Source organism: Salmo trutta, chromosome 7, assembly GCF_901001165.1.
Source record: "Salmo trutta chromosome 7, fSalTru1.1, whole genome shotgun sequence".
Taxonomy (NCBI): domain Eukaryota; kingdom Metazoa; phylum Chordata; class Actinopteri; order Salmoniformes; family Salmonidae; genus Salmo; species Salmo trutta.
Window position 1 is genome coordinate 19,521,743 of NC_042963.1, and position 26,748 is coordinate 19,548,490.

Sequence of the window (26,748 nt, forward strand, 5' to 3'; positions counted from 1 at the left end):
CCCTGCTGGTTTTCTGTTCTTCTACCTGATGATTAATTGCACACACACCTGGCGTCCCAGGTCTAAATCAGTCCTTGATTAGAGGGGAGGAATTAAAAATCAGCAGTGGAACTGGCTTCGAGGTCCAGATTTGAATGTCTTATGTGAAGTAATTTGCACTTCATCAGCAGTCTCCACATCATATTGAAATAAGCCTAAAATGTTGTGGGTCTGTGCGGTCATCTTTTGGTAGTATCGAGTCGGACCCCCCTTTGCCTCCAGAACAGCCTGAATTACTCGGGGCAAGGAAACGTTGGTCAATTGGTATCAAGGAACCTAACGTGTGCCAGGAAAACATTCCCACACCATTACACCAACGCTACCAGCCTGTACCGTTGACACCAGGCAGGACGGGGCCATGGACTCATGCTGCTTACGCCAAATCCAGACTGCCATCAGCATGACACAACAGGAAATGGGATTCGGCGGACCAGGCAATGTTTTTCCAATCCTCAATTGTCCAGTGTTGGTGATGGCCTGCCCACTGGAACGCTTCTTCTTGTTTTTAGCTGATAGGAGTGGAACCCGGTGTGGGCGTTTGCTGCAATAGCCCATCCGTGACAAGGACCGACGAGTTTTACGTTCCGAGATGCTGTTCAGCACACCACTGTTGTACTACACCATTGTTTGCTGGCCCTCCTATTAGCTTGCATGATTCTTCCCATTCTCCTTCGACCTCTCATCAACGAGCTGTTTTCACCCATAGGACTACCGCTGACTGGATGTTTTGTTTGTCGCACCATTCTCGGTAAACCCTAGACACTGTCGTGCATGAAAAGCCCAGGAGGCCGGCCGTTTCTGAGATACTGGAACTGGCGCGCCTGGCAACGACGATCATACCACACTCAAAGTCGCTTAGGTAACTCGTTTTGCCCATTCTTATGTTCAATCGATCAGTCCCTGAATGCCTCGATGCCTGTCTGCCGGCTTTATATGCAGTAGCAAGATACGGCCACAGTCATATCTTAAATAGCTATTTTTATTTCTCAAATGGTAATTGAAGCTCGCCTCCCAGTCGTCATTCAAGTGCATAGGCAACGGTAGGGAAGGCTATCAGCTTGTCACCCACCACTTCGCAATGTGAGCTGGAGGCAGTACGCATTTTGAAAACATATACTGTGCTTAATTATTTGAAACCTGAACGTTTTACTTCATATTGATTCGAAGTAGCCTACACAAAATCCGACCATAGAAATGTGGAGGCAATTATTTTATAAAGACTTCCTCGTATGCCATTGAAACCAGAATTCCTCTCCTGTTCTATTGGTTTTTATATCAACTTTCTTTCGTTGTCCAGGAGCCAAAGGAACAGTTCTAGTCATATTAGCAACCCATCTTAGTTGTTGCATCTCTAAAGCCCCCCTCTTTCTAACAGAGATTTTCAGCTCTGTCACCTGCTATCAGGTGCGCTGTTTAGAACGGCGTTTCCCCGCAAATTACATTTTTGCTAATGTTTGAAAATGTTGTTTTATTGGCTGCTTCATTACACGAGTTGCATGTTAAGGTGAATTACCATAATGTAAAATGTGATATGTCATTCTGAGCACCGTGGTCGCCCTAATGGGTTATGCACCCAATGTATATGGGTCCAGTACATTTCTCAAATGGCCGGCAAATTAAAATCTTCCCGGTCACATTGTCCGGCGCCACATTTTCCTGACGGAAACCCTGGACTAGCCCTAGTATAGAACAAGACAGAGCTCTATGTGGTAGTTTGACCTACTTTTGTTGAATGCACTGATTGTAAAATCGCTCACCAAACTACAGGTTTGGTTACAGGTTTGGCTAGTGCTAGGCTACATTGTATCCCACAATTCTCATGGCTGCGGCATTATAGCTCGCCTAGTTCCCCCGAAACATTTTCAAGGCTGCAGCTGTACTGAGACTCATTACACAACGCACCCACCAACACATACACACCTCTGGCCTGTTCCTCTGTATGCAGTACTAGAGGGTGCGCATGCTGAGTGGCCGTGACACATTATCTGCGCGGCTCAAATAGGCCTCCACGCCCACATACTGGAGCCGTTAATGAGACGGATCCATCAGAACATAGCAGGGGAATGTGCTCTCCTGTTCTCTGCCAGACACAGGAGGAGAGAGCAAGAGTGAGCTAGATCCCAGAGAGGGAGAAAGAGGGAACGAGAGAGATGGAGCGACTACAAGAGAGAGAACGTGAGACAGATTGGAGAGAGATATGGAGCGAGGTAGAGATAGAGAACAGAGCTCTACGTTGGTGAGTGTGTGGTATCCGTGTTATTTGCTCCACGGCTGTTTAGATTTTATGTTGATGAGCAGCCAGTGCAGTGTGTAGATGCAATGAGATATTCAAGAAATAAGAAAGTTCTGCATGAACTCATACTTGTCACTGTAGTTTTGTGTTGAGTAACAAAATTCAAAATCTTTTTCATGGAATGACTCTGTGCACAACCTTTCCAATCTGTGTCATCTTGGGCCAAAGTGTTGGACCCTGACACAGGACGGGAAAATTGGCACTTTGTTCTAACCAAAGGTAGTCTATATTCACTCATCTTTGGTCCCCCATTTAAGGTTAGAGCACAGGAAGAGTGAAGACTTCTGACAAGCTACAACCAGAGAGGAAGAGGCGAAGAGAGAGGGTTTACTCTGTCCAAAATCTGTCCACAAAAAATAAGGCCATGAAGTGAGGAATATTTGTATGGAGGTCAATGAGAGTGTCAAATTTAATTGCACATTTTCTATGTGAGACTTATTTGATTGAATAGAAGTTTAATTTTATTTATTTATTTATTTAACTAGTCATGTCAGTTAAGAACAAATTCTTATTTTCAATGACGGCCTAGGAACAGTGGGTTATCTGCCTAGTTCAGGGGCAGAACGACAGATTTTTACCTCGTCAGCTCGGGGATTCGATCTTGCAACCTTTCAGTTACTAGTCCAATGCTCTAACCACTAGGCTACTTGCCGCCCCATTGCTAGAGCGGTCACTCGACTATCTTGTCAATATAATAGAAAATCTTCAGTAAAACCAACTACAATGTTCTACCAATGGTGCTAGTCTCCTTTCCCAAAGTTCACAGGTTTTTCAGAAATCTTGGTTGGAGGATTCTCAGAATCTGGAGGGGATAAGCTGGGAGGGTATCTTCCATCTGGGAATGATGCAACCAGGAATTAAGAAAAACCTGGGATTCTTTTTCAGAATCTCCATGCACACAATTAATGAGGGCAGAGCAACAAAAAAAGAGAGAAGGCAGAAGAACACAGAGAGAAAGAGAAATTAGAGCAAGAGATGGATAGATGCGCTGCGTTGTGACATCCCACACCAGTACTCTGAGCTAAATTTTAAATCTGGCAGATTTTAAGGGGGTTTCAAGATGTGCAGATCATGCGCCTATAACACTAGACTTATATACCATAGTTTGTAAGTCACAACGCATGAGCAGTTAGCGTGATAAATCATAGCTGTACTGACAGTGTGCCATTTGGTTCACACAGTCAGGGTTAAGATGGCCTGGTAAAGGCCAGCTTAGGGTAAGTGGAATCTGGAGACCAGGCTCTGGACAATTGAGAGGGCACATGGTCCACCCTTCCAACCTTGATGATCCATAAAGGGACTGAGTGAAAGAACATCCTATTTGGGTTAATGTACCACTCTGTTCCATAATCTCAGTTTCTGAACAACACTGGCTTTGCCTTTTACTTCACACCCAATGCTGTATACACCAAACAACAACTACCTATCTATACTCCAACAAAGCCAACTTCTCCAAAGGTCAGCTTTCCCAACAGCACTGGCTTTTACCACTATTCCATAGATTGTTTCCCTGCTCCATATACCTTGACATATCTGGCCATCGCCACAATTCTTAGGCTCCTATCTACAGTCTTGAAATAATACACAGTTGGATTTACTTTGAAGATTGATATTTGTCTGAGACGCTGAATGAATACACATGAATATAGATACTTCAGCTTGGCATTGGCTTTGTTTGAGGTTTGCACACTCGTAGTTACAAATAGATGTACGCCAGCGACATTCCTGAGAGGCCACAGGTCTGTTATTGACCATTACCAACTAGCATTCCAGCGATGTTCTGAGAACCAAAAGTTCTCGTCGCACAAAGGGTAGATAAAAGTAGATTAGTCACTCACTGTTCTTGGAGGATAAAACCAACGTTCTCCTGAGACACCTGTCCCGTCACGGGGTGCCGGAACGTCGTGGTCCTCTGGTTATGGCTATGAGAGGAACAGAGGAGAAGAGAGAGGGAACAGTGGTGGGGAATGGAGGTAGGAGGAGAGAGGGGGAAAAACAGAGTGGAACAAAATTAGCATCCCTGGCTATCGAATCAGTCTGTGGTCATTGCGTTGGATTTTACCCCCCTTCCGCTCACATGTAGACACAAGCGGATCATTCTCTAGGGGCGTAGTGGGTTTCAAGCACTAAATAACCCCATAGACTCGCCCCCCTGACTTTCTCAGGCCTGTGTAGAATGTGTGGGGTGGCGGTGGCCCCCGTCCTGGACAGCTCGTATGATCTGGCCATAAAGTGTCAGGCTCAGCACTAAATTCCGGACACACACACACACACACACACAAAAAAAAAAGAAAGAAAGAGATCGAGAGAGAGAGAGAGAGATCGAGAGAGATAGAGATAGAGAGAAAGATTGGTCAGGCCAAGCAAGGCCTCCATTGATTTCAACCTGGGGCCTGCGTCCCTAGGCTATTCCCGATATGTACTTCTGCACTACATAGGAAATAGGGTGCCATTTTGGACACAGCAGGGCCCTCTATCAGGGGTGTAAATTCCATTGCCAAGGGGATAAACAAAGAGGGGTGGTAAACGGCACACAATGTTTTTCAACTATACACAGTCTACAACATTCGATTCTCGTCTCGTGGGAGCTTGCAGAGTGAGGGTGAGTTGGAAAATCGAAGTCACGGTCAAAGTTGACTGCCTACGATAAGGCTGATGACATTTATGAAACACAAATCACTCAGTCTAACTGACGCTAAGTGAATCAGCGAAGGTTTTATTTTTATTTTAATGAATTTAAAAAAACATACAATTCACCTGCAGTGAAACCGCTCAACATTTGCATTAAATCTTAGTCATTTAGCAGAAGCTCCCATCCAGAGCAGCAATCAGGGGGAAGTGCCCCGCTCATGGGCACATCGACATATCCACCATCCAGTCCACTCGGGGGACCAGAACCAGCGAGTGTTGACATCTCAAAATAACTAGGGAAGAAATGTGTGCAGCATCTTCTGATATCGCAAAGCCAATCACACATACATACTAAGTTCAGTTAGTCTTCAACACGTCTTGTTGTTGCTTGCTATGTAGGTTAAGTCAGTCCCTTTCAGAACATAAAGGCAGATTTGAATCTTTAAGGAGATCGCTGACAAAAGTCGCAATTTGCAGCGCTTCGTCCCCAGATATCCCAGAGTACCAGGAAGCTCTAATGCATTCCTCTTCTTCCAGGGGTTAGGATGTAATCAATTAGGCCCTGTGTACACCACCAAGGTTGATTGCCAAATGGCACCCCATTCCCTATATAGTGCACTACTTTCGAACCAGTGCCCATAGCGCTCTGGGCAAAAGTAGTGCACGATGTAGGGAATAGGTTGCCATTTGGGACACAGCCCAAGTGACTTAAAAACAAGCCTTTATAGGGCACATGTCGCACAACACCCTCCCAATATATTCCCTCCATCAAATAGTAGTTGAGCTGCTGCTGTCCCTGTAGGAGCTGATGTGGAGTGACGGCTGAGAGCTCACTTCCTGGTTAAGGAAGGAAAAAAAGTACTCTGGTCCAATACACACAGGGATGTGTGAAGAGGCTGCTGTGCTGTTTGTTGTCTTGACAGAGGTCTGCATCCCAAATGGCACCAAAAGTAATGCACTAAATATGGAATAGTGTGCCATTTGGGACACAAGCAGAGTTATGTTTCACACAGGAAAATACGCACTATGCTCTAGATACGAGTATGTCTCAGGGGACAATACTGGGGTCTACCTTAGCATAGACAATTATCTTAGAAAAGTCTGTACTGCTGTCTATGCAGATAAGCATAAGTATTAGCGATATTGGCTGAACAGGAATGAATCATTTTATAGTCATTTAGCAATAGTGCTGTCCAGGGGATGGCAGTGGCACCCTCCCTCCACAGTATTTTTCAGCCATCCGCTACAATGGTGACGTGGTCACAGATCCCCATCAAATTCAACAGCAAATGTAATGTTGTAACGATTTGGGATGACCTCAGTGTATTAATTGTAAACAACCAGCGCCAGTCTCAGGGCCCATATGTGCAACCAGAGGGAAAAAAACTCTAGACCACCTTTACTCCACACACAGAGACGCATACAAAGCTTTCCCTAGACCTCCATTTGGTAAATCTGACCATAATTCTATCCTCCGGATTCCTGCTTACAACCAAAAACTAAAGCAGGAAGTACCAGTGACTCAATCTATACGGAAGTGGTCAGATGACGCGGATGCTACAGGACTTTTTGCTAGCACGTTTTGCTAGCACAGACTGGAATATGTTCTGTGAATCATCCAATGGCATTGAGGAGTATGCCACCTCAGTTACCAGATTCATCAATAAGTGCATTGACGACATCGTCCCCACAGTACGTACATATCCCAACCAGAAGCCATGGATGAAAGGCAACATCCGCACCGAGCTAAAGGCTAGAGCTGCCGCTTTCAAGGAGCGGGACTCTAATCAGGACGCTTATAAGAAATCCCGCAATGCCCTCAGACTAATCATCAAACAGGCAAAGTGTCAATACAGGACTAAGACTAAATCCTACTACGCTCGTCGGATGTGACAGGGCTTGCAGAACTATTACAGACAATAAAATGGGAAACCAAGCCGTGAGCTGCACAGTGACGCAAGCCTACAAGATGAGCTAAATGCCTTTTATGTTCACTTTGAGGCAAGCAACACTAAAGCATGTATGAGAGCACCAGCTGTTCCTGACGACTGTGTGATCACGCACTCTGTAGCCAATGTGAGCAACACCTTTAACCTGTTAGGGCTAGGGGGCAGTATTTACACGGCCGGATAAAAAACGTACCCGATTTAATCTGGTTACTACTCCTACCCAGTAACTAGAATATGCATATAATTATTGGCTTTGGATAGCAAACACCCTAAAGTTTCTAAAACTGTTTGAATGGTGTCTGTGAGTATAACAGAACTCATATGGCAGGCAAAAACCTGAGAAGATTCCTTACAGGAAGTGCCCTCTCTGACAAGATCTTGTTCTTCTTGTCTCTGTTTATTGAAGACTGAGGATCTTTGCTGTAACGTGACACTTCCTACGGCTCCCATAGGCTCTCAGAGCCCGGGAAAAAGCTGAATGATATCGAGGCAGCTGCAGGCTGAAACACATTTGCACTTTTGGCAAGTGGCCGATCAGAGGATAATGGGCTTAGGCGCGTGCACGAGTTGACCCCGTGCTTTATTTTCTTTCGTCTATTTACCTAAACGCAGATTCCCGGTCGGAATATTATCGCTTTTTTACGAGAAAAATGGCATAAAAATTGATTTTAAACAGCGGTTGACATGCTCCGAGGTACGGTAATGGAATATTTAGAATTTTTTTGTCACGAAATGCGCCGTGCTCGTAACCCTTATTTACCCTTTCAGATAGTGTCTTGAACGCACGAACAAAACGCCGCTGTTTGGATATAACTATGGATTATTTGGGACCAAACCAACATTTGTTATTGAAGTAGAAATCCTGGGAGTGCATTCTGACGAAGAACACCAAAGGTAATCAAACTTTTCTAATAGTAAATCGGAGTTTGGTGAAGGCTAAACTTGCTGGGTGTCTAAATAGCTAGCCCTGTGATGCCGGGCTATCTACTTAGAATATTGCAAAATGTGCTTTCACCAAAAAGCTATTTTAAAAATCGGACATATCGAGTGCATAGAGGAGTTCTGTATCTATAATTCTTAAAATAATTGTTATGCTTTTTGTGAACGTTTATCGTGAGTAATTTAGTAAATTGTTAGTAAATTCACCGGAAGTTTGCGGGGGGTATGCTAGTTCTGAACGTCACATGCTAATGTAAAAAGCTGGTTTTTGATATAAATATGAACTTGATTGAACAAAACATGCATGTATTGTATAACATAATGTCCTAGGTGTGTCATCTGATGAAGATCATCAAAGGTTAGTGCTGCATTTAGCTGTCTTCTGTGTTTTTGTGACATTATATGCTAGCTTGAAAAATGGGTGTCTGATTATTTCTGGCTGGGTACTCTGCTGACATAATCTAATGTTTTGCTTTCGTTGTAAAGCCTTTTTGAAATCGGACAGTGTGGTTAGATTAACAAGAGTCTTGTCTTTAAAATGGTGTAAAATAGTCATATGTTTGAGAAATTGAAGTAATAGCATTTCTAAGGTATTTGAATAACGCGCCACAGGATTCCACTGGCTGTTACGTAGGTGGGACGATTTGGTGCCACCTACCCTAGAGAGGTTAAACAGGTCAACATTCACAAGGCCGCGGTGCCAGACAGATTACCAGGGCGTGTACTCAGCGCATGCCCTGACCAACGGGCAAGTGTCTTCACTGACATTTTAAACCTCTCCCTGACCAAGTCTGTAATACCCACGTTTCAAGCAGACCACCATAGTCCCTGTGCCCAAGAATGCGAAGGTAAATGACTACCACCCCGTAGCACTCACGTTGGTAGCCATGAAGTGCTTTGAAAGGCTGGTCATGGCTCACATCACAATCATCCCGGAAACCCTAGACCCACTCCAATTCACATACAGCCCCAACAGATCCACAGATGACACAATCACATTCGCACTCCACACTGCCCTTTCCCACCTGGACAAAAAGGAACACCTATGCGAGAATGCTGTTCATTGACTACAGCTCAGCGTTCAACACCATAGTGCCCACAAAGCTCATCAATAAGCTAAGGACCCTGGGACTAAACACCTCCGTCTGCAACTGGATTCTGGACTTCCTGACGGGCCACCCCATGTGGTAAGGGTAGGCAACAACACATCTGCCATTCTGATCCTCAACACTGGGACTCCTCAGGGATGCGTGCATATTCCCCTCCTGTACTTCCTGTTCACCGACGACTCCAACACCATTAAATTTGCTGACGACACAACAGTGGTAGGCCTGATCACCGACAACGATGAGAGCCTATAGGCAGGAGGTCAGAGACTTGGCAGTGTGGTGCCAGGACAACAACTTCTCTCTCAATGTGAGCAAGACAAAGGAGGTGATCGTGGACTACAATAAAAGGCGGGCCGAACTGGCCCCATTTAACATTGACAGGGCTGTAGTGGAGTGGGTCTTGAGTTTCCTTGGTGTCCACATCACCAACAAACTATCATGGTCCAAACACACCAAGACAGTCGGGAAGAGGGCACGACAACACCTTTTCCCCCTCAGGAGACTGAAAAGATTTCCCATGGGTCCCCAGATCCTCAAACATTTCTACAGCTGCACCATCGAGAGCATCCTGACCGGTATGGCAACTGCTCGGCATCTGACCATAAGACGCTACAGAGGGTAGTGCGTACAGCCCAATACATCACTGGGGCCAAGCTTCCTGACATTCAGGACCTATATACTAGGCGGTGTCAGAGGAAGGCCTAAAAAATGGTCCAAGACTCCAACCACCCAAGTCATAGACTGTTCTCGCACTGCTACCACACAGCAAGCGGTGCCGGAGCGCCAAGTCTAGGTCCAAAAGGCTCCTTAACAAGCTATAAGAAATGCCAACCCTGACAATTTACATTGACCCCCCCTTTGTTTTTACACTGCTGCTACTTACTGTTTATTATCTATGCACAACCACTTTACCCCAACCTACATGTGCAAACTACCTTGACTAACCTGTACCCCCGCACATTGACTCGGTACCGGTATCCCCTGTATATTGCCTCGTTATTGGTATGCAATTTTATTGTGTTACTTTCACGTTTTTACTTTAGTTTATTTAGTAAATATGTTATTTATTTCTTGAACTGCATTGTTGGTTAAGGGCTTGTAGGTAAGCATTTCATGGTAATGTTGTATTTGGCGCATGTGACAAATAAAATTATTTGATTTGATTACAACAGGGAAAATCACTGTTTTTGTCTGCGCCTAACTTTTCAATTATAATGTGACCCATCCAATACAGTCATGGAAAAGCCCATTGAGAAATGGTTCCAATCCTTTACAATGAAAATTGTCTACTTCCCTCTACGTTATCGTATATCGAATCCACTTTAAATTCACGGTTAACTGTTTCGAATAATATTGTAGGGATCTCTTTGGTACCACCAGAGACGTTTTAGAGCACAGCTGTTCCCACCACACCATCTCAGGCAATTCTTATCCATGATGTCTAACATACAGAGCATTCGGGAAAGTATTTAAACCCCTTCACTTTTTCCACATTTTTGTTACATTACAACCTTATTCTAAAATGGATTAAATAAACAATTTCCTCCTAAATCGACACACAACACCCCATAATGACAACGCGAAAACATTTTTTTTTTTACATTTTGCAAATGTATTCAAAATAAAACAGAAACCCTTTGCTATGAAACTCGGAACTGAGCTCAGGTGCATCCTGTTTTCATTGAGCATCCTTGAGATGTTGCGACAACTTGATTGGAGTCCAGCTGTGGTAAATTCAATTGATTGGACATGTTTTGTAAAAAGGCACACAACCGTCTATATAAGGTCCCACAGTTGACAGTGCATGTCATAGCAAAAACTAACCCATGAGGTTAAAGAAATTGTCCGTAGAGCTCAGAGACAGGATTGTGTCAAAGCATAAAGTGTACCATCAAGTTTTTGCAGCATTGAAGGTCCCCAAGAACACAGTGGCCTCCTCCCTTCTTTCTAGAGCTGGCCACCCGGCCAAACTCAGCAATCTGGGAAGAAAGGCCTTGGTCAGGGAGGTGACCAAGAACCCGATGTTCGCTGTGATAGAGCTCCAGAGTTCCTCTGTGGAGATGGTAGAACAATCCAGAAGGACAACCATCTCTGCAGCACTCCACCAATCAGGCCTTTATGGTAGAGTGGCCAGACGAAAGCCACTCCTCAGTAAAAGGCACACGACAGCCCTCTTGGAGGTTGCCAAAAGTCACCTAAAGGACTCTCATACAATGAGTGACAAGATTGTCTGGTCTGATGAAACCAAGATTGAACTCTTTGGCCTGGATGCCAAGCGTCACATCTGGAGGACAGTGAGCATGGTGGTGGCAGCATCATGCTGTGGGGATGTTAGATATTACTGCACTGCTGGAGCTATGAACATAAACATTTCACTGCACCTGAGATAACATCTGCAAATCTATGTACGCGACCAATGAACATTGATTTGGATATTTTGGGGTTGTTTCTAGTAGTTTCCAGTATTTTGAGGGTAGCTGTTTACAGTAGTTTCTGGTATTTTGGAGTTCTGTTTACAGTAGTTTCTGGTATTTTGGAGTTCTGTTTAGAGTAGTTTCTGGTATTTTCGGTTGTTCCTGGTATTTTGGGCGTAGCTGTTTGGAGTAGTTTCTGGTTGTTTTTGGTATTTTTTAATGGGCAGCTGTTTGGTATTTTGGGTTGTTTCTGTTCGTTTCTGGTTTGGGGTATTAAGTAGGACTACATAAATGTTAACTCTTATTATCTGGCTTTGAACATGTTGTGGGAGTACCTAAACAGAGACACAGGTGAAGCGGACTCAGTCTGCGTCATAACAGATAACATCCCGCTAAGAAAAAACGTCTGCTTCCTCTCAAAAACCACCCAGCATGGTGAGAGAAATAACCCACTCCACACTGGCTTTAGCGCTGAGCTCAACCCTCTCCATGTACGGTGTGGTATTTACCTACAGTGCTGAGGAGGTACGTAAGGACACTCAAATCTTGATTGGCACATCAAGGGAGGTAAACATTAATGTAAACAAATGTTGGTTACTTGGCTACTATGCCCACCCCATCCCAATGCAGGTGACTTAACATCTTAGAATATGTATGTATGTATGTATGTATGTATGTATGTATGTATGTATGTATGTATGTATGTATGTATGTATGTATGTATGTATGTATGTATGCATGTATATATGCACGCACGCGCACACACACACACACACACACACACACACACACACACACACGTGTAGTAGTAGTAGTAGTAGTAGTAGTAGTAGTAGTAGTGTCTCCATCTAACATCAGCAAGCGCTGCTCACTAAGTAGTGGTGTGAATGTTTAAACAAAATTGAGATCCTTATTGTCAAATAAAATCCATAACCGAAAAACAATGTTTTTTTTTAATGTAAACGCAGAACGTAAACAGCATAGTGGGTCTATTTCCACATCAACCAATAGCGTTGCAGCACGAAGTTCAACTTCTCCACTGTTTTGGTGCCCTGGCTACCGCACAGAACAGAGTGAAGTAAACCGTGCACATGCGCAGATACTGTGTGTGACAGGGAGAGCGTAGTGTTGCATCTCGCTCATCTCAATATCCAAGCCTATTCATTGATGATAGGCCCTGCTTGACTGAAGTTGCTTGACTGAAGTTGCTTGACTGAAGTTGCTTGACTGAAGTTGCTTGACTGAAGTTGCTTGACTGAAGTTGCTTGACATTGCAAGCCAGGAAATTGCGAGATACAGCATTTCATTGCAAGATACAGGTTTTGATTGCCAATAGACAGGCCTCGTGCACGGTTCTGACTGTCTGCCTGGTGGCCAACTTGCCTATACGGTGCCCCTCCCCTCTCCATCCCTCGCTAGCTCACTAAGAAAGGTGTTTGTGTTTGTGTCCACAATTTTTTTCTGAGGTCTTGGCTGATTTCTTTTGATTTTCCCATGATGTCAAGCAAAGAGGCACTGAGTTTGAAGGTAGGCCTTAAAATACATCCACAGGTACACCTCCAATTGACTCAAATGATGTCAATTAGCCTAACAGAAGCTTATAAAGCCATGACATCATTTTCTGGAATTTTCCAAGCTGTTTAAAGGCACAGTCAACTTAGTGTATGTAAACTTCTGACCCACTGGAATTGTGATACAGTGAATTATAAGTGAAATAATCTGTCTGTAAACAATTGTTGGAAAAATTACTTGTGTCATGCACAAAGAAGATGTCCTAACCAACTTGCCAAAACTATAGTTTGTTAAGAAATTTGTGGCGTGGTTGGTAGAGCATGGTATTTGCAACGCCAGCATGGTGTGTGCAACGCCAGGGTTGTGGGTTCGATTCCCACGGGGGGCCAGTACAAAAAAAAAAAAAAAAGAAATGTATGCATTCACTACTGTAAGTCGCTCTGGATAAGAGCGTCTGCTAAATTACTAAAATGTAAATGTAATGACTCCAACAGTGTATGTAAACTTCCGACTTCAACTGTACACACACACACACACACACACACACACACACACACACACCCCCTCCCCCCTCGGAAAGTATTCAGACTCCTTTTCCAAATTTTGTTATGTTACAGCCTTATTATTTTTTTCCCCCTCAATCTACACACAATACCCCATAATTACAAAGCAAAGACATGTTTGTAGATTTTTTGGCTATTTTATATAAATAAATAAAAAACTGAAATATCACATTTACATAAATATTCAGACCCTTTACTCAGTACTTTGTTGAAGCACCTTTGGCAGAGATTACAGCCTTGAGTCTTATTGGGTATGACACTACAAGCTTGGCACACCTGTATTTGGGGAGTTTCTCCCATTCTTCTCTTCAGATCCTCTCAGGCTCTGTCAGGTTGAATGGGGAGCATTGCTGCACAGCTATTTTCAGGTCTCTCCAGAGATGTTAGATCGGGTTCAAGTCCGGGCTCTGGCTGGAAACTCCTGCGTTGGCTTGGCTGTGTGCTTAGGGTCGTTGTCCTGTTGGATGGTGAACCTTCACCCCAGTCTGAGGTTCTGAGCGCTCTGGAGCAGGATATCATCAAGGATCTCTGTACTTTGCTCCATTCATCTTTGCCTTGATCCTGACTAGTCTCCCAGTCCCTGCAACCTCCATGCTTCACCGTAAGGATGGTGCCAGGTTCATCTTTGCCTTGATCCTGACTAGTCTCCCAGTCCCTGCCGCCGCAACCTCCATGCTTCACTGTAAGGATGGTGCCTGGTTTTCTCCAGAAGTGATGCTTGGCATTCAGGCCAAAGCGTTCAATCTTGGTTTTATCAGACCAGAGAATCTTGTTTTTCATGGTCGGAGTCTCTTTAGGTGCCTTTTGGCAAACTCCAAGCGGGCTGTCATGTGTCTTTTAGTGAGAAGTGACCGCAGAGTGCTGAAGCGCTTAGCACGTCTGTCCTCGGTTGCAACACTGACTACCGAGTTACAAACTGCCTCTGGAAGCAACATCAACACATGAACCGTTTGTCAGGAGCTTCATAAAATGTTTTTTTTGTGGCCAAGCAACCGCACACAAGCCTAAGATCACCATGCGCAATGCCAAGGGTCGGCTGAAGTGGTGTAAAGCTTGCCGCCATTGGACTCTGGAGCAGTGGAAATGCGTTTTCTGGAGTGATGAATCACGCTTCACCATCTGGCAGGCTGACGAACGAATCTGGGTTTGGTGGATGCCAGGAGAACACTACCTACCCCAAGGCATAGTGACAACTGTAAAGTTTGGTGGAGGAGGAATAATAGTCTGGGGCTGTTTTTCATGGTTTGGGCTAGGCCCCTTAGTTCCAGTGAAAGGAAATCTTAATGATACATCATACAATGACATTCTAGACAATTCTGCACTTCCTACTTTGTGGCAACAGTTTGAGGAAGGACCTTTCCTGTTTCAGCATGACAATGCCCCTGTGCACAAAGCGAGGACCATACTGAATTGGTTTGTCAGCTCGGTGTGAAAGAACTTGACAGGCCTGCACAGGGCCCTGACCTCAACCACATCGAATACCTTTGGGATGAATTGGAACCGCTACTGCGAGCCAGGCCTAATCGCCCAACATCAGTGCCCGACCTCACGAATACTCGTGGCTGAATGGAAGCAAGTCCTAACAGCAATGTTACAACATCTAGTGGAAAGCATTCGAAGAAGAGTGGAGGCTGTTATAGCAGCAATGGAGGGACCAACTCCATATTAATTAATGCCCATGATTTTGCCATGAGATATTTGACGAGTAGGTGTCCACATACACTACATGACCAAATGTATCAAAGGCTAAATATGTTGGCTTTGAACAGCTGGTTACGTCACAAATGGCACCTTATTCCCTAAATAGTGCATTACTTTTGACCAGTACCCATATTGTCCTGGTCAAAATGTATGCACTAAATAGGGAATACAGTACCTTTCGGGATGCAGCCTCCACTCTCACTGACATCTCACCCAATCCTGAGTGGAGACATTTGTCTCCGTATCTACTGGCGTGAGACAGCTGGCAGGTTTGCGAGAGCCCCGTGCTGAGAAAGACAGATTGCTTCAAAACATCTATTTGGTGAGTGGGTGTGTGGGTGTGTGTTCAGTCAAAAAGGTCAGGTCTATTTAAAGGTTTCCAGATGAAATGTGTTTGAAATGCTTTGCGGAGGACAGATGTAGGGACAGACGGAGGGACGGACGGACGGACGGACGGACGGAGGGAGGGAGGGAGGGAGGGAAGGAAGGAAAAGGAGGGAAAGGAGAGTGGTTGTTGGTGCATTCTGAGAGGGGCAGAGCGAGGTCATTCCCATTCAAAGTGCGGAGAGGTGTGGGTGGGTGCGTGTGTCCACGCATGAGTCGGTCCGTCTGCCTGTCCATGTATACGTGTGTATGCGTGTGTGTACGTGCATTCGTTTGTGTGGGTATCAGTGTGTGTGTGTGTGTGTGTGTGTGTGTGTGTGTGTGTGTGTGTGTATGTATAATGCGATGTGGGTGTCTGCGTACGTGGTGGCATAGACAGACATTTAAAGTAGCCCTTTGAGTGGAGCTGCAATGTAGGCTCTGAATAATACAGCTAATAATTAATCCTTCCATCCCACACGCTGGCTTTTGTTAAAGAGATGAAGAGGCTCCGGTGTCATCAGAAGTTGAGAACTCAGAACACCAGCACTCTCCTCCAAAAGAAAACTGTTTTAACGCAGACTTTGAACTATTGTTAAAGGCACAGATTGATTTCAAGAGTCGGGTAGTTTGGACTGGATATACAAGCCTTCACACACAACCATCACACGCACACCACATACAGCATGTACACATACAAGTGAAAGTGCACACAATCACACACACACAACCCTGCCAAGGACTACAGAGTATCATGTATGATGAGTGAGTCCACTAGGTTGGGTTACACAAAGACTAAGTCAAATACAGTGGGAGCCAGGCTAGCAACAGCAGCACGCAGGTTTATATGTTGGCATTTTCATCACATTAAAAGGTATCACTACAGTCAGTAGGCACCTCAGCATGCTAGCGGCTCCTGTAGACTGCGTCATTGCGCTAACGCTAGTTAGCAATGGCTCCAGAAACTACGTTCAAACTGCACACAGAGATACAGTACCAGTAAAAAGTTTGGACGCACCTACTCATTCAAGGTTTTTCTTTATTTTTTGTATTTTCTACATTGTATAATAATAGTGAAGACAACACTATGAAATGACACATATGGAATCATGTAGTAAGCAAAAAAAGTGTGACAAATCAAAATAGATTTTATATTTGAGATTCTTCAAAGTTACCACCCTTTGCCTTGATGACAGCTTTGCACACTCTTGGCATTCTCGATTGTTTTTTTTGTTTTTTTTTACACCTTTATTTAACTAGGCAAGTCAGTTAAGAACACATTCTTATTTTCAATGACAGCCTAGGAACGGTGGGTTAACTGCCTTGTTCAGGGGCAGAACAACAGATTTTTACCTTGTCAGCTCGGGGGTTCAATCTTGCAACCTTACGGTTAATTAGTCCAAAGCTCTAACCACCTGCTTTACATTGCACTCCACGAGGAGCCTGCCTGTTAAGCAAATGCAGTAAGAAGCCAAGGTAAGTTGCTAGCTAGCATTAAACTTATCTTATAAAAAACAATCAATCATAATCACCAGTTAAAATAGTAATATCATCAACCATGTGTAGTTATCTAGCCTGTCCTGCATTGCATATAATCGCTTAGGTACACGTTGCTCCAACCATAAACATCAATGCCTTTCTTAAAATCAATACACAAGTATATTTTTTAAACCTGCATATTTAGTTAATATTGCCTGCTAACATGAATTTCTTTTAACTAGGGAAAATGTGTCACTTCTCTTGCAAACAGAGTCAGGGTATATGCAGCAGTTTGGGCCGCCTGGCTCGTTGCGAACTGTGAAGACTATTTCTTCCTAACAAAGACAGCCGACTTCACCAAACTGGGGATGATTTAACAAAAGCGCATTTGCAAAAAAAGCACAATCGTTGCACGACTGTACCTAACCATAAACATCAATGCCTTTCTTAAAATCAATACACAGAAGTATATTTTTTAAACCTGCATATTTAGTTAATATTGCCTGCTAACATGAATTTCTTTTAACTAGGGAAAATGTGTCACTTCTCTTGCAAACAGAGTCAGGGTATATGCAGCAGTTTGGGCCGCCTGGCTCGTTGCGAACTGTGAAGACTATTTCTTCCTAACAAAGACAGCCGACTTCACCAAACTGGGGATGATTTAACAAAAGCGCATTTGCAAAAAAAGCACAATCGTTGCACGACTGTACCTAACCATAAACATCAATGCCTTTCTTAAAATCAATACACAGAAGTATATATTTTTAAACCTGCATATTTAGCCAAAATGAAATCCAGGTTAGCAGGCAATATTAACCAGGTGAAATCGTGTCACTTCTCTTGCGTTCATTGCACGTAGAGTCAGGGTATATGCAACAGTTTGTGCCGCCTGGCTCGTTGCGAACTAATTTGCCAGAATTCTACGTAATTATGACATAACATTGAAGGTTGTGCAATGTAACAGGAATATTTAGACTTAGGGATGCCACCCGTTAGATAAAATACGGAACGGTTCCATATTTCACTGAAAGAATAAACGTTTTGTTTTCGAAATGATAGTTTCCGGATTTGACCATACTAATGACCTAAGGCTCGTATTTGTGTAATTATGTTATAATTAAGTCTATGATTTGATATAGCAGTCTGACTGAGCGGTGGAGGCAGGAGCAGGCTCGTAAGCATTCATTCAAACAGCACTTTTGTGCGTTTTGCCAGCAGCTCTTCGCTGTGCTTCAAGCATTGCGCTGTTTATTACTTCAAGCCTATCAACTCCCAAGATTAGGCTGCTGTAACCGATGTGAAATGGCTAGCTAGTTAGCGGGTGCGCGCTAATAGCGTTTCAAACGTCACTCACTCTGAGACTTGGAGTAGTTTTCCCCTTGCTCTGCATGGGTAACGCTGCTTCGAAGGTGGATGTTGTCGATGTGTTCCTGGTTTGAGCCCAGGTAGGAGCGAGGAGAGGGACGGAGGCTATACTGTTACACTGGCAATACTAAAGTGCCTATAAGAACATCCAATAGTCAAAGGTATATGAAATACAAATCGTAAAGAGAGAAATAGTCCTATAATTCCTATAATAACTACAACCTAACACTTCTTACCTGGGAATATTGAAGACTCGTGTTAAAAGGAACCACCAGCTTTCATATGTTCTCATGTTCTGAACAAGGAACTTAAACGTTAGCTTTTTTACATGGCACATATTGCACTTTTACTTTCTTCCCCAACACTTTGTTTTTGCATCATTTAAACCAACTTGAACATGTTTCATTATTTCAGGCTAAATAGATTTTATTGATGTATTATATTAAGTTAAAATAAGTGTTCATTCAGTATTGTTGTAATTGTCATAAAATAATAATAATAATAATAATAATAATAATAATAATAATTTTTAAAAAATAATAAAATAAAAAAATAAAAACTGGCCGATTAAAATCGGTATCGGCTTTTTTGGTCATCCAATAATCGGCACCGGCGTTGAAAAATCATAATCGGTCGACCTCAAGTAGAAAATAAGTTACAAACAATTGCAAAAAAACACAAATTAGCACAGTCAGTTAGTAGCCTGTAAAACGGCAGCCATCCCCTCCGGCGCCATTATTACCATTTGCATTACAATGAATCCACAATTCCATTATCTTCACAGCCCTATGAACAACATTTACCAAAACTATAAAAACCTACACACCTACAAGAAAAGTTATAAGGTTACTGCGCATCCTAGTAAAGCAAGTGTCAACTTTATTTCACAGTTAAGCTCACTAAAGCCATTCCCTCTTCCTCAATTACATTTCTGTCACCTAAATGAGAACTCTACCTCTTTAAAATCTCAATCAAATCCCAACTAAAGCAAGCACGTCCACACCTGACTGTACTATCGCAATAGATCAATAATTAGCTTGTGTAGCTGCACCGCACAACCCTCTGAAGATATATACAGTATTGTAGGCTAATATCCAAGCAAAGCCCAAGCTCACCAAAGCGACTTGCTGCTACATCTTCCAAATAAAAACCGCAACTCAGCTGAACTATGACAGTAACTACAGTTCTAGTGCCGTTTCAGAGCTGCTTCCATTTGTTTCCCTAGAGCCGGAGCAACTAGGCAATTGGCTCCTATAGCTCGGGCATTGCCCCCTCGGTCAATGTCGCCTCAGTATCCCAATAGCTCCGTTCCACCTTGCCCCCTCTCTCTCTCTGTCTCTCTGCCTCTCGCTCTCCCTAGATAGCTGGAATGGTGAGCACTTACAAAACGCAGAGCTTTTTAAAATGGTTAAATGAAAGTTAAGGGTTAAATCAAACTGGACTCTTACCTGCTTCCACATGGCTACGGTTCTGGCTTTCACTCTGCTGGTCTGTGGGTGTGTAGGAGCTATTCCTGTGTTTAGCGGGAGGGGGGGGGGGGGGGGTAAAGTGCCATCCCAGTAGCTAGGTCCTGTCATAGGGAGGAGGGAATGGGGGGAATACTATCTGACCCACACCTCGCTCACTCGTTCCCTCTCTCTCCCTCTTTGACTTCGCAGTACGACTGAACTGCTGCCTGGGATTTCATTCACACTACAGTGAGAGGCAGTGACACAACGTAGCCTTGCTCCAAACTACCACGGTCTCGCGTGCCCCTATACAGCGCAGGCACATGCGTAGTGCACACGCACGCAGAAATGCCATAAAACCAAATCAGATCTATGGGATAAGCTACAGTCTACAGATGCCTACCAGAATGGGAACGTCAGAGAAAGCTATGGGTATTGGCACATGGAGAAAGTAGGCCCATTTATCAGTGTGGGCCGGCTGTGTGTAGAATTCTGTGTCTGGCGGCACAAATCACTTTAATGAGGGTTATTAACCACGCAGGATGAGCATGGGCCATTAGACTGCTACACACGCACCATTATACGGCCATTTGACCATATCCTCTGTATCAAGCCTCTTCTGAAAAATATTTGAGGTGTTATTTTTGGGCATTTGTTTTGCAGCAAACTCCAAATCCTTTAGGACTGGGCCCCTCAGAGGTACTTGGGTGTTCACCTCAAATAAATATCATGAGATTGTTTTGGCAGTGACTTCAAAAAGCCTTTGTTGCAGAGAACAGGAAAAGCTAACGGTCAGTTTGTTCCTTTCATATGAATCCACAATTTCAAAAAACTTTATTTGGCCATCTGTTACGACGGGAATTCGTCTTCTGCTCTGCTCTCATCCGCAATAGCAATGTGCGCGCAAACACAGACAAACACATGCACGTACTGTACACACACACAGTATGCCTTCATCTCTCCGTGTTACCAAGCCTCCACATTCTTCTCTGTACCAAACTAACTAGTCTCTACTATTTTCTCTACCATCTCCGTTGTCCTTTCAATAAAGGAAGTATGACTTGCGGGATCGCTTTCAGCCTAGGGCTTGACGTCACAGCCTAACCCAGCAGCCTGATCGATTAAAGTGGTGTTTGGCATTGTGGCACACAGGAAAGCTTTTGTTTGGCCAGCTTGTAACCAGTGCCAGCCCCCCCTCTCCTGTTTCACCGTGGCCCTGAACAACAAGGGCAATTCTAGCACAAGAGAGGGGGAAAGGGGCACTCAATTCTGGTGACAGCCTGGCATCGACACCATGCCAGTGATAACGGGCATAGTCGGGGCATAGGCATCACTGACACACCTGGCATGGAGTGCCTGCTGGCTATGATGCGACAACCTCGTGCAACATGCTGTTGATAGCGGAACATGCCGACACTGAGGCGGCCATTTTGCATTGAGAGGTGTGTGTATTCCAACCCCCATTGTCTAGCTGGTGTGATATGTTTATCAACGGTGTGTTGACGCCACCAAAACAAGCAAGAGGCAGGTGATCTAATGGCAAGTGATTAAATCAGTATCCAACTTAATAGGACTATAAAACTAACTGAAGATAGCCATCTTTAGAAAATCCCAAATATGTCTAGCTGGCTTTGTGATATATGCCTCAGATGTTGGAGGGCCAGTAGGAGGCACTCGTTCCTCTGGTCTAAAAAAATATCCCAATGCCCCAGGGCAGTGATTGAGGAAAATTGCCCTGTGTAGGGTGCTGTCATTCAGACGGGACGTTAAATGGGTGTCCTGAATCGCTGTGGTCACTAAAAATCCCATAGACCTCAACGTAAGAGTAGGGGTGTTAACCCCGGTGTCCTGGCTAAATTCCCAATCTGGCCCTCATACCATCATGGCCACCTAATCATCCCCAGCTTCCAATTGGCTCATTCATCCTCCCTCCTCTCCCCTTTAACTATTCCCCAGGTCGTTGCTCTAAATGAAAATGGGTTCAGTCAATTTACCTGGTAAAATAAGGGTAAAAAAAATGAAATAAGTGTCTCACATCTCCAAAACATTGTGGATTACAAACAGACTCAAACGAAAGAAGCAGGAAGAAACTTGGCTAGAGTAGAGAAGACTATAAACTTGGTCTGGATTTAGACGGTACAAGGACCTAACATATAGTGATTCTATTGGACTTTTCTGGCTCTGTCTCCAGGCTTGGCAGCAGCTAGCCTGAAATAGACGACAAGTCTCCTCCAATGAACAGGTTGGACCTGATCCTCCGTTGAACTGTCGGCACTGTCTCAGAACACACGCACATTCCAAATGCATTAAATCAGATGTACTACCGCATATTCGCATTGTTAAACTGCAATACATTGGAGGAGAACCGACTTGTATGTGTGCGACTGGGATGTAGAGGGAAACAGCTGGTTTTACAGCTCCAGTGCTAACATTAGAGGCCTGCTAACATTGCGTGAACATTTGTGTGAGTGATTTATAGTTTACACTATACCACTACTTCCCTCTGGGTGTCCTCTGTAGGAAGTGTTATTTCAACGCACGTCAAGTTTACTTTCAAACCCAGTGTTGTTAGACAAGGTCAAGGTAACGGAGGTGAGTATCAGGATAGGTCAAGTTTACTTAAGTAAAAACAAAAACGTCCCGGTCATGGTTTGCTCGTCTTGTTGACTTAACAAGAGAATTTCTCCTTGCCAAATTGTAGCAAGGTCAAGCTTATGTGCTTACATTAAGTTTTTCATGGGACGAAATTAACTTAAAACACTTGGTAAAGTTAACTTAAAATGAGTTTGGCAAGCTTTATTACTTTAAGCAGAGTTCTCAATCAACCAAGTTAGCTTCAACACTCTAGCAAGTTCACTTTAAGAGGTGTTTCGTCAATCACTCAAACTTCCTCTGGAGTTGGACTGGTTCACTGATGAGCACAATTCTTTTCTCCGATAGCTATGGAAATTAGAGAGCTGGTTGCTCGACCCTTGTCCACGCACCAATCAACGCGGCCATTTTGGAAGTCTGCTTCTGTGCCTGATTCGCTTCCATTAAACCCACTTGGAGATAATACAAATATTCACATTAGCATAAACACTGATGGCAGAGAGACAGCGTTGTGGCGTTGTGTGATTGGGATGAGTGCGGTGAGCACTGAGCAGTATTAAGACTCGTTAGAGAAGAGCCTACGCCGACTCCAAAACCAAGCCTAGTCTACACACGGCAGGTTATGCATTCACTGCAAATTAGATATTTTCCCCCAACTGTAAGACTACTGAGGGAGGGAGGATTAGGGAAAGCTATCTCAGGAGTAAATTGTGTGTGTGTGTGTGTGTGTGTGTGTGTGTGTGTGTGTGTGTGTGTGTGAGAGAGAGAGAGGGGAAGGTTTGCATAAAGGACTAGGGTTCTGTTCATCTTCCTTCTGCATAGCTTGAGAACATTTTTCTCTGTCTTTTCAGAGTTTCATGGTCCAGGGAAGTGACAGGGGACAGATGGTGGGTTTGAGAGAAAGTGATAGAGTGTGGGGAAAGACGGAGGTAGAGGGAGGAGGGAGATAAAGAATAAATAAATAAATCCATCAAATTGATGGACTGAATGGAAAATGGGAAAGACCCTTATGGAAAAATCACGATTTCACCTGTGACATTTCCACGTTTTCTACATGTGAAACCATGTGTTTTTGGAACACTTCACATGTGATGATATTTCACATTAAGTTTTACATAGATTTTCACATAACCTTTCATACAGTACCAGTCAAAAGTTGACACACCTACTACACCTTTATTTTTACTATTGTCTACATTGTAGAATAATAGTGAAGACATCAAAACTATGAAATAACACATATGGAATTATGTAGTAACCAAAAAAGTGAGATTCTTCAAAGTAGCCACCCTTTGCCTTGACAGCTTTGCACACTCTTGGCATTCTCTCAACCAGTATCACCTAGAATGCTTTCCCAACAGTCTTGAAGGAGTTCCCACATATGCTGAGAACTTGTTGACTGCTTTTCCTTCACTCTGCAGTCCAACTCATGCCACACCATCTCAACTGGGTTGAGGACGGGTGATTGTGGAGGCTAGGTCATCTGATGCAACACTCCATCACTCGCCTTCTTGGTCAAATATCCCTTACACAGCCTGGAGGTGTGTTGGGTCCTTGTGCTGTTGAAAAACATATGATAGGCCCACTAAATGCAAACCAGATGATGTGGGGGTGCTTTGCTGGTGACACTGTCTGTGATTTATTTAGAATTCAAGGCACACTTAACCAGCATGGCTACCACAGCATTCTGCAGCGATACAGCATCCCATTACACCACCTCCTCCATGCTTCACGGTAGGAATTACACATGCAGAGATCATCCATTCACCGACTCTGCGTCACACAAAGACACGGCGGTTGGAACCAAAAATCTCAAATTTGGACTCAGACCAAAAAGGACAGATTTCCACCGGTCTAATCTCTTCTTCTTATTGGTGCCCCTAAAAAGCAACTAATCCCTTTAAAAACAGCCTATGAGGCATAGATATGAGTCAAAATTGACTAAAGTGTAAATAGGATTATTTTGGTCATAAAGTAATTGTCGTCTAAAATTGAGTAAACCAGAGTTGGGTTTGGATTACAAGCATGTCAACAAATCATACCCCATTTTGCCAAGCTCCACGAGCAAATCGCCCCTCTGCCCACCTCGCTTCCCTTCATTGAATGGGGCTCCGCTGTTTCATTGCCCCAACCCGTTCAAAGGATCAAGGGCCCTATATGGGATTGACCATGCCTCCACAGCCAAAGTTCTATGGTTTGCATGCCCTGTCGAAGGACCCTAGCTAATATGCGGAATAGGGGCTTCGAGTTCGAACCAAAACAAAAAAGGACCGGTTTATGACGTTCCTTTTTAAACCTCTGAAATTGACTTTTTAACATTTAACTTGAAATGAAATGACTTCACCATTCAGTGCGGATATGAACAAGTTCCCATGCTTTTAAAATATCAGTAACGTTCCGGAACAGTATAGATCACTTTAGTTTCTGGTTCTGTGTATCAAATTATTTTGTCCTTTTCTGGGTTTCAGTTCTGTTCCCTGAACCGGTTTCAAAACTTGATTCATACTCCTTGACTCATTCCACATATTGAAATCAAATTTATAGAAGTATTCAAACCCCTGAGTCAATACATGTTATTAATCCACTTTGGCAGCAATTACAGCTGTGAGTCTTTCTGGGCAAGTCTCGAAGAGCTTTGTACACCTGGATTATACAACATTTGCACATTATTATTTTTTAAATTCTTCAAGCTGGTTGTTGATCATCGCTAGACAGCCCTTTTCAAGTCTTGCCCTACATTTTCAAGCCAATTTAAGTCAAAACTGTAACTAGGCCACTCAGGAACATTCAATGATGTTTTGGTAAACAACTCCAGTGTATATTTGGCTTTGAGTTTTAGGTTATTGTCCTGCTGAAAGGTGGAATTTGTCACCTGTGTCTGTTGAAAAGCAGACAACCAGGTTTTCCTCTAGGATTTTGCCTCTACTTAGCTCCCTAGTCCTTGCCGATGACAAGCAGATCCTTAACATAATTCAGCCACCACCATGGCTGAAAATATTAAGTGGTACTCAGTGATGTATTGTGTTTGGTCCAAACAAAACACTTTATATTTACACTGAACAAAAATAAAACACAACATGCAACAATTTCAAAGATGTTACTGAGTTACAGTTCATATAAGGAAAACAGTCAATTTAAATAAATTAAAATCGGCCCTAATCTATGGATTTCACATGACTGGGAATACAGATATGCATCTGTTGGTAAAAGATGCCTTAAAAATGGTAGGAGCGTGGATCACCATTTACCTCAATGCAGCGTGACACATCTCCTTCGCATAGAGTTGATCAGGCTGTCCAATGTGGCATTTAGAATGTTGTCCCACTCCTCTTCAATGGCTGTGCGAAGTTGATGGATATTGGCGGGAACTGGAACATGCTGTCGTGCACGTCGATCCAGAGCATCCCAAACGTGCTCAATGGATGTCTGGTGAGTATGCAGGCCATGGAAGAACTGCGACATTTTCAGCTTCCAGGAATTTTGTACAGAGCCCTGCGACAATAGGCGGTGCATTATCATGCTGAAACATGAGGTGATGGCTGAATGGCACAACAATGGGCCTCAGGATCTCGTCACGGTATCTCTTGTGCATTCAAATAGATCAAATGCAATTGTGTTTGTTGTCCGTAACTTATGCCTTCCCATACCATAACCCCACCACCACGGGACACTCGAATTCTCTAAAACGACGTTGGAGGCAGTTTATGATAGAGAAATGAACATTCTGTCAAGAGCTCTGGTGGACATTCCCGCAGTCAGCATGCCAATTGCATGCTCCCTCAAAACTTGAGATCTGTGGAATTGTGTTGTGTGACAAACCTGCACATTTTAGAGTGGCATTTCATTGTTCCAAGCACAAGGTGCATCTGTAAAATGATCATGCTGTTTAATCAGATTATTCATAAGCCACACCTGTCAGGTAGATGGATTATCTTGGCAGAGTGAGCATTTCTCCTAACAGGGATGTAAACAAATTTGTGCACAACATTTTATAGAAATAATATTTTTGTCAATTAGGTTAGTATTGTGGATTAACTACAATGTTGTTGACCCATCCTCAGTTCTCGTATCACAGCAATTCAACTCTAAACTGTTTTAAAAAGTCACCACTGGACTCATGGTAAAATCCCTGAGCAGTTTCCTTCCTCTACAGCAACTGAGTTAGGAAGGATGCCTGTATCTTTGTCACGACAGGGTGTATTGATACGCCATCCAAAATGTAATTAATAACTTCACCATGCTCAAAGGGATATTCAATGACTGTTTTTTTACCCATCTACCAATACAGACTAAAAGTTAATTTCCTCCCTCACTTCTTTGCGAGGCAGTGAAATACCTCGCTGGTCATTGT

General features: G+C 43.6%; 1 protein-coding gene across 14 annotated transcripts in view; it reads right to left on the reverse strand.

The window, feature by feature from the left end:
- LOC115197057 (pleckstrin homology domain-containing family A member 7) overlaps window positions 1–26,748 on the reverse strand; it is a 172,519-nt gene that overhangs the window by 68,697 nt on the left and 77,074 nt on the right. For 12 of the 14 annotated variants that reach the window (XM_029758212.1, XM_029758211.1, XM_029758209.1 and 9 more), the window contains one exon: window positions 4,171–4,254. In XM_029758212.1, the coding sequence (XP_029614072.1) occupies window positions 4,171–4,254 (84 nt within the window). Of the gene's footprint in view, window positions 1–4,170; window positions 4,255–19,472; window positions 19,659–19,805; window positions 19,901–26,748 lie in introns of those variants that run through there. The other 2 variants (XM_029758219.1, XM_029758220.1) reach the window with 2 other exon arrangements.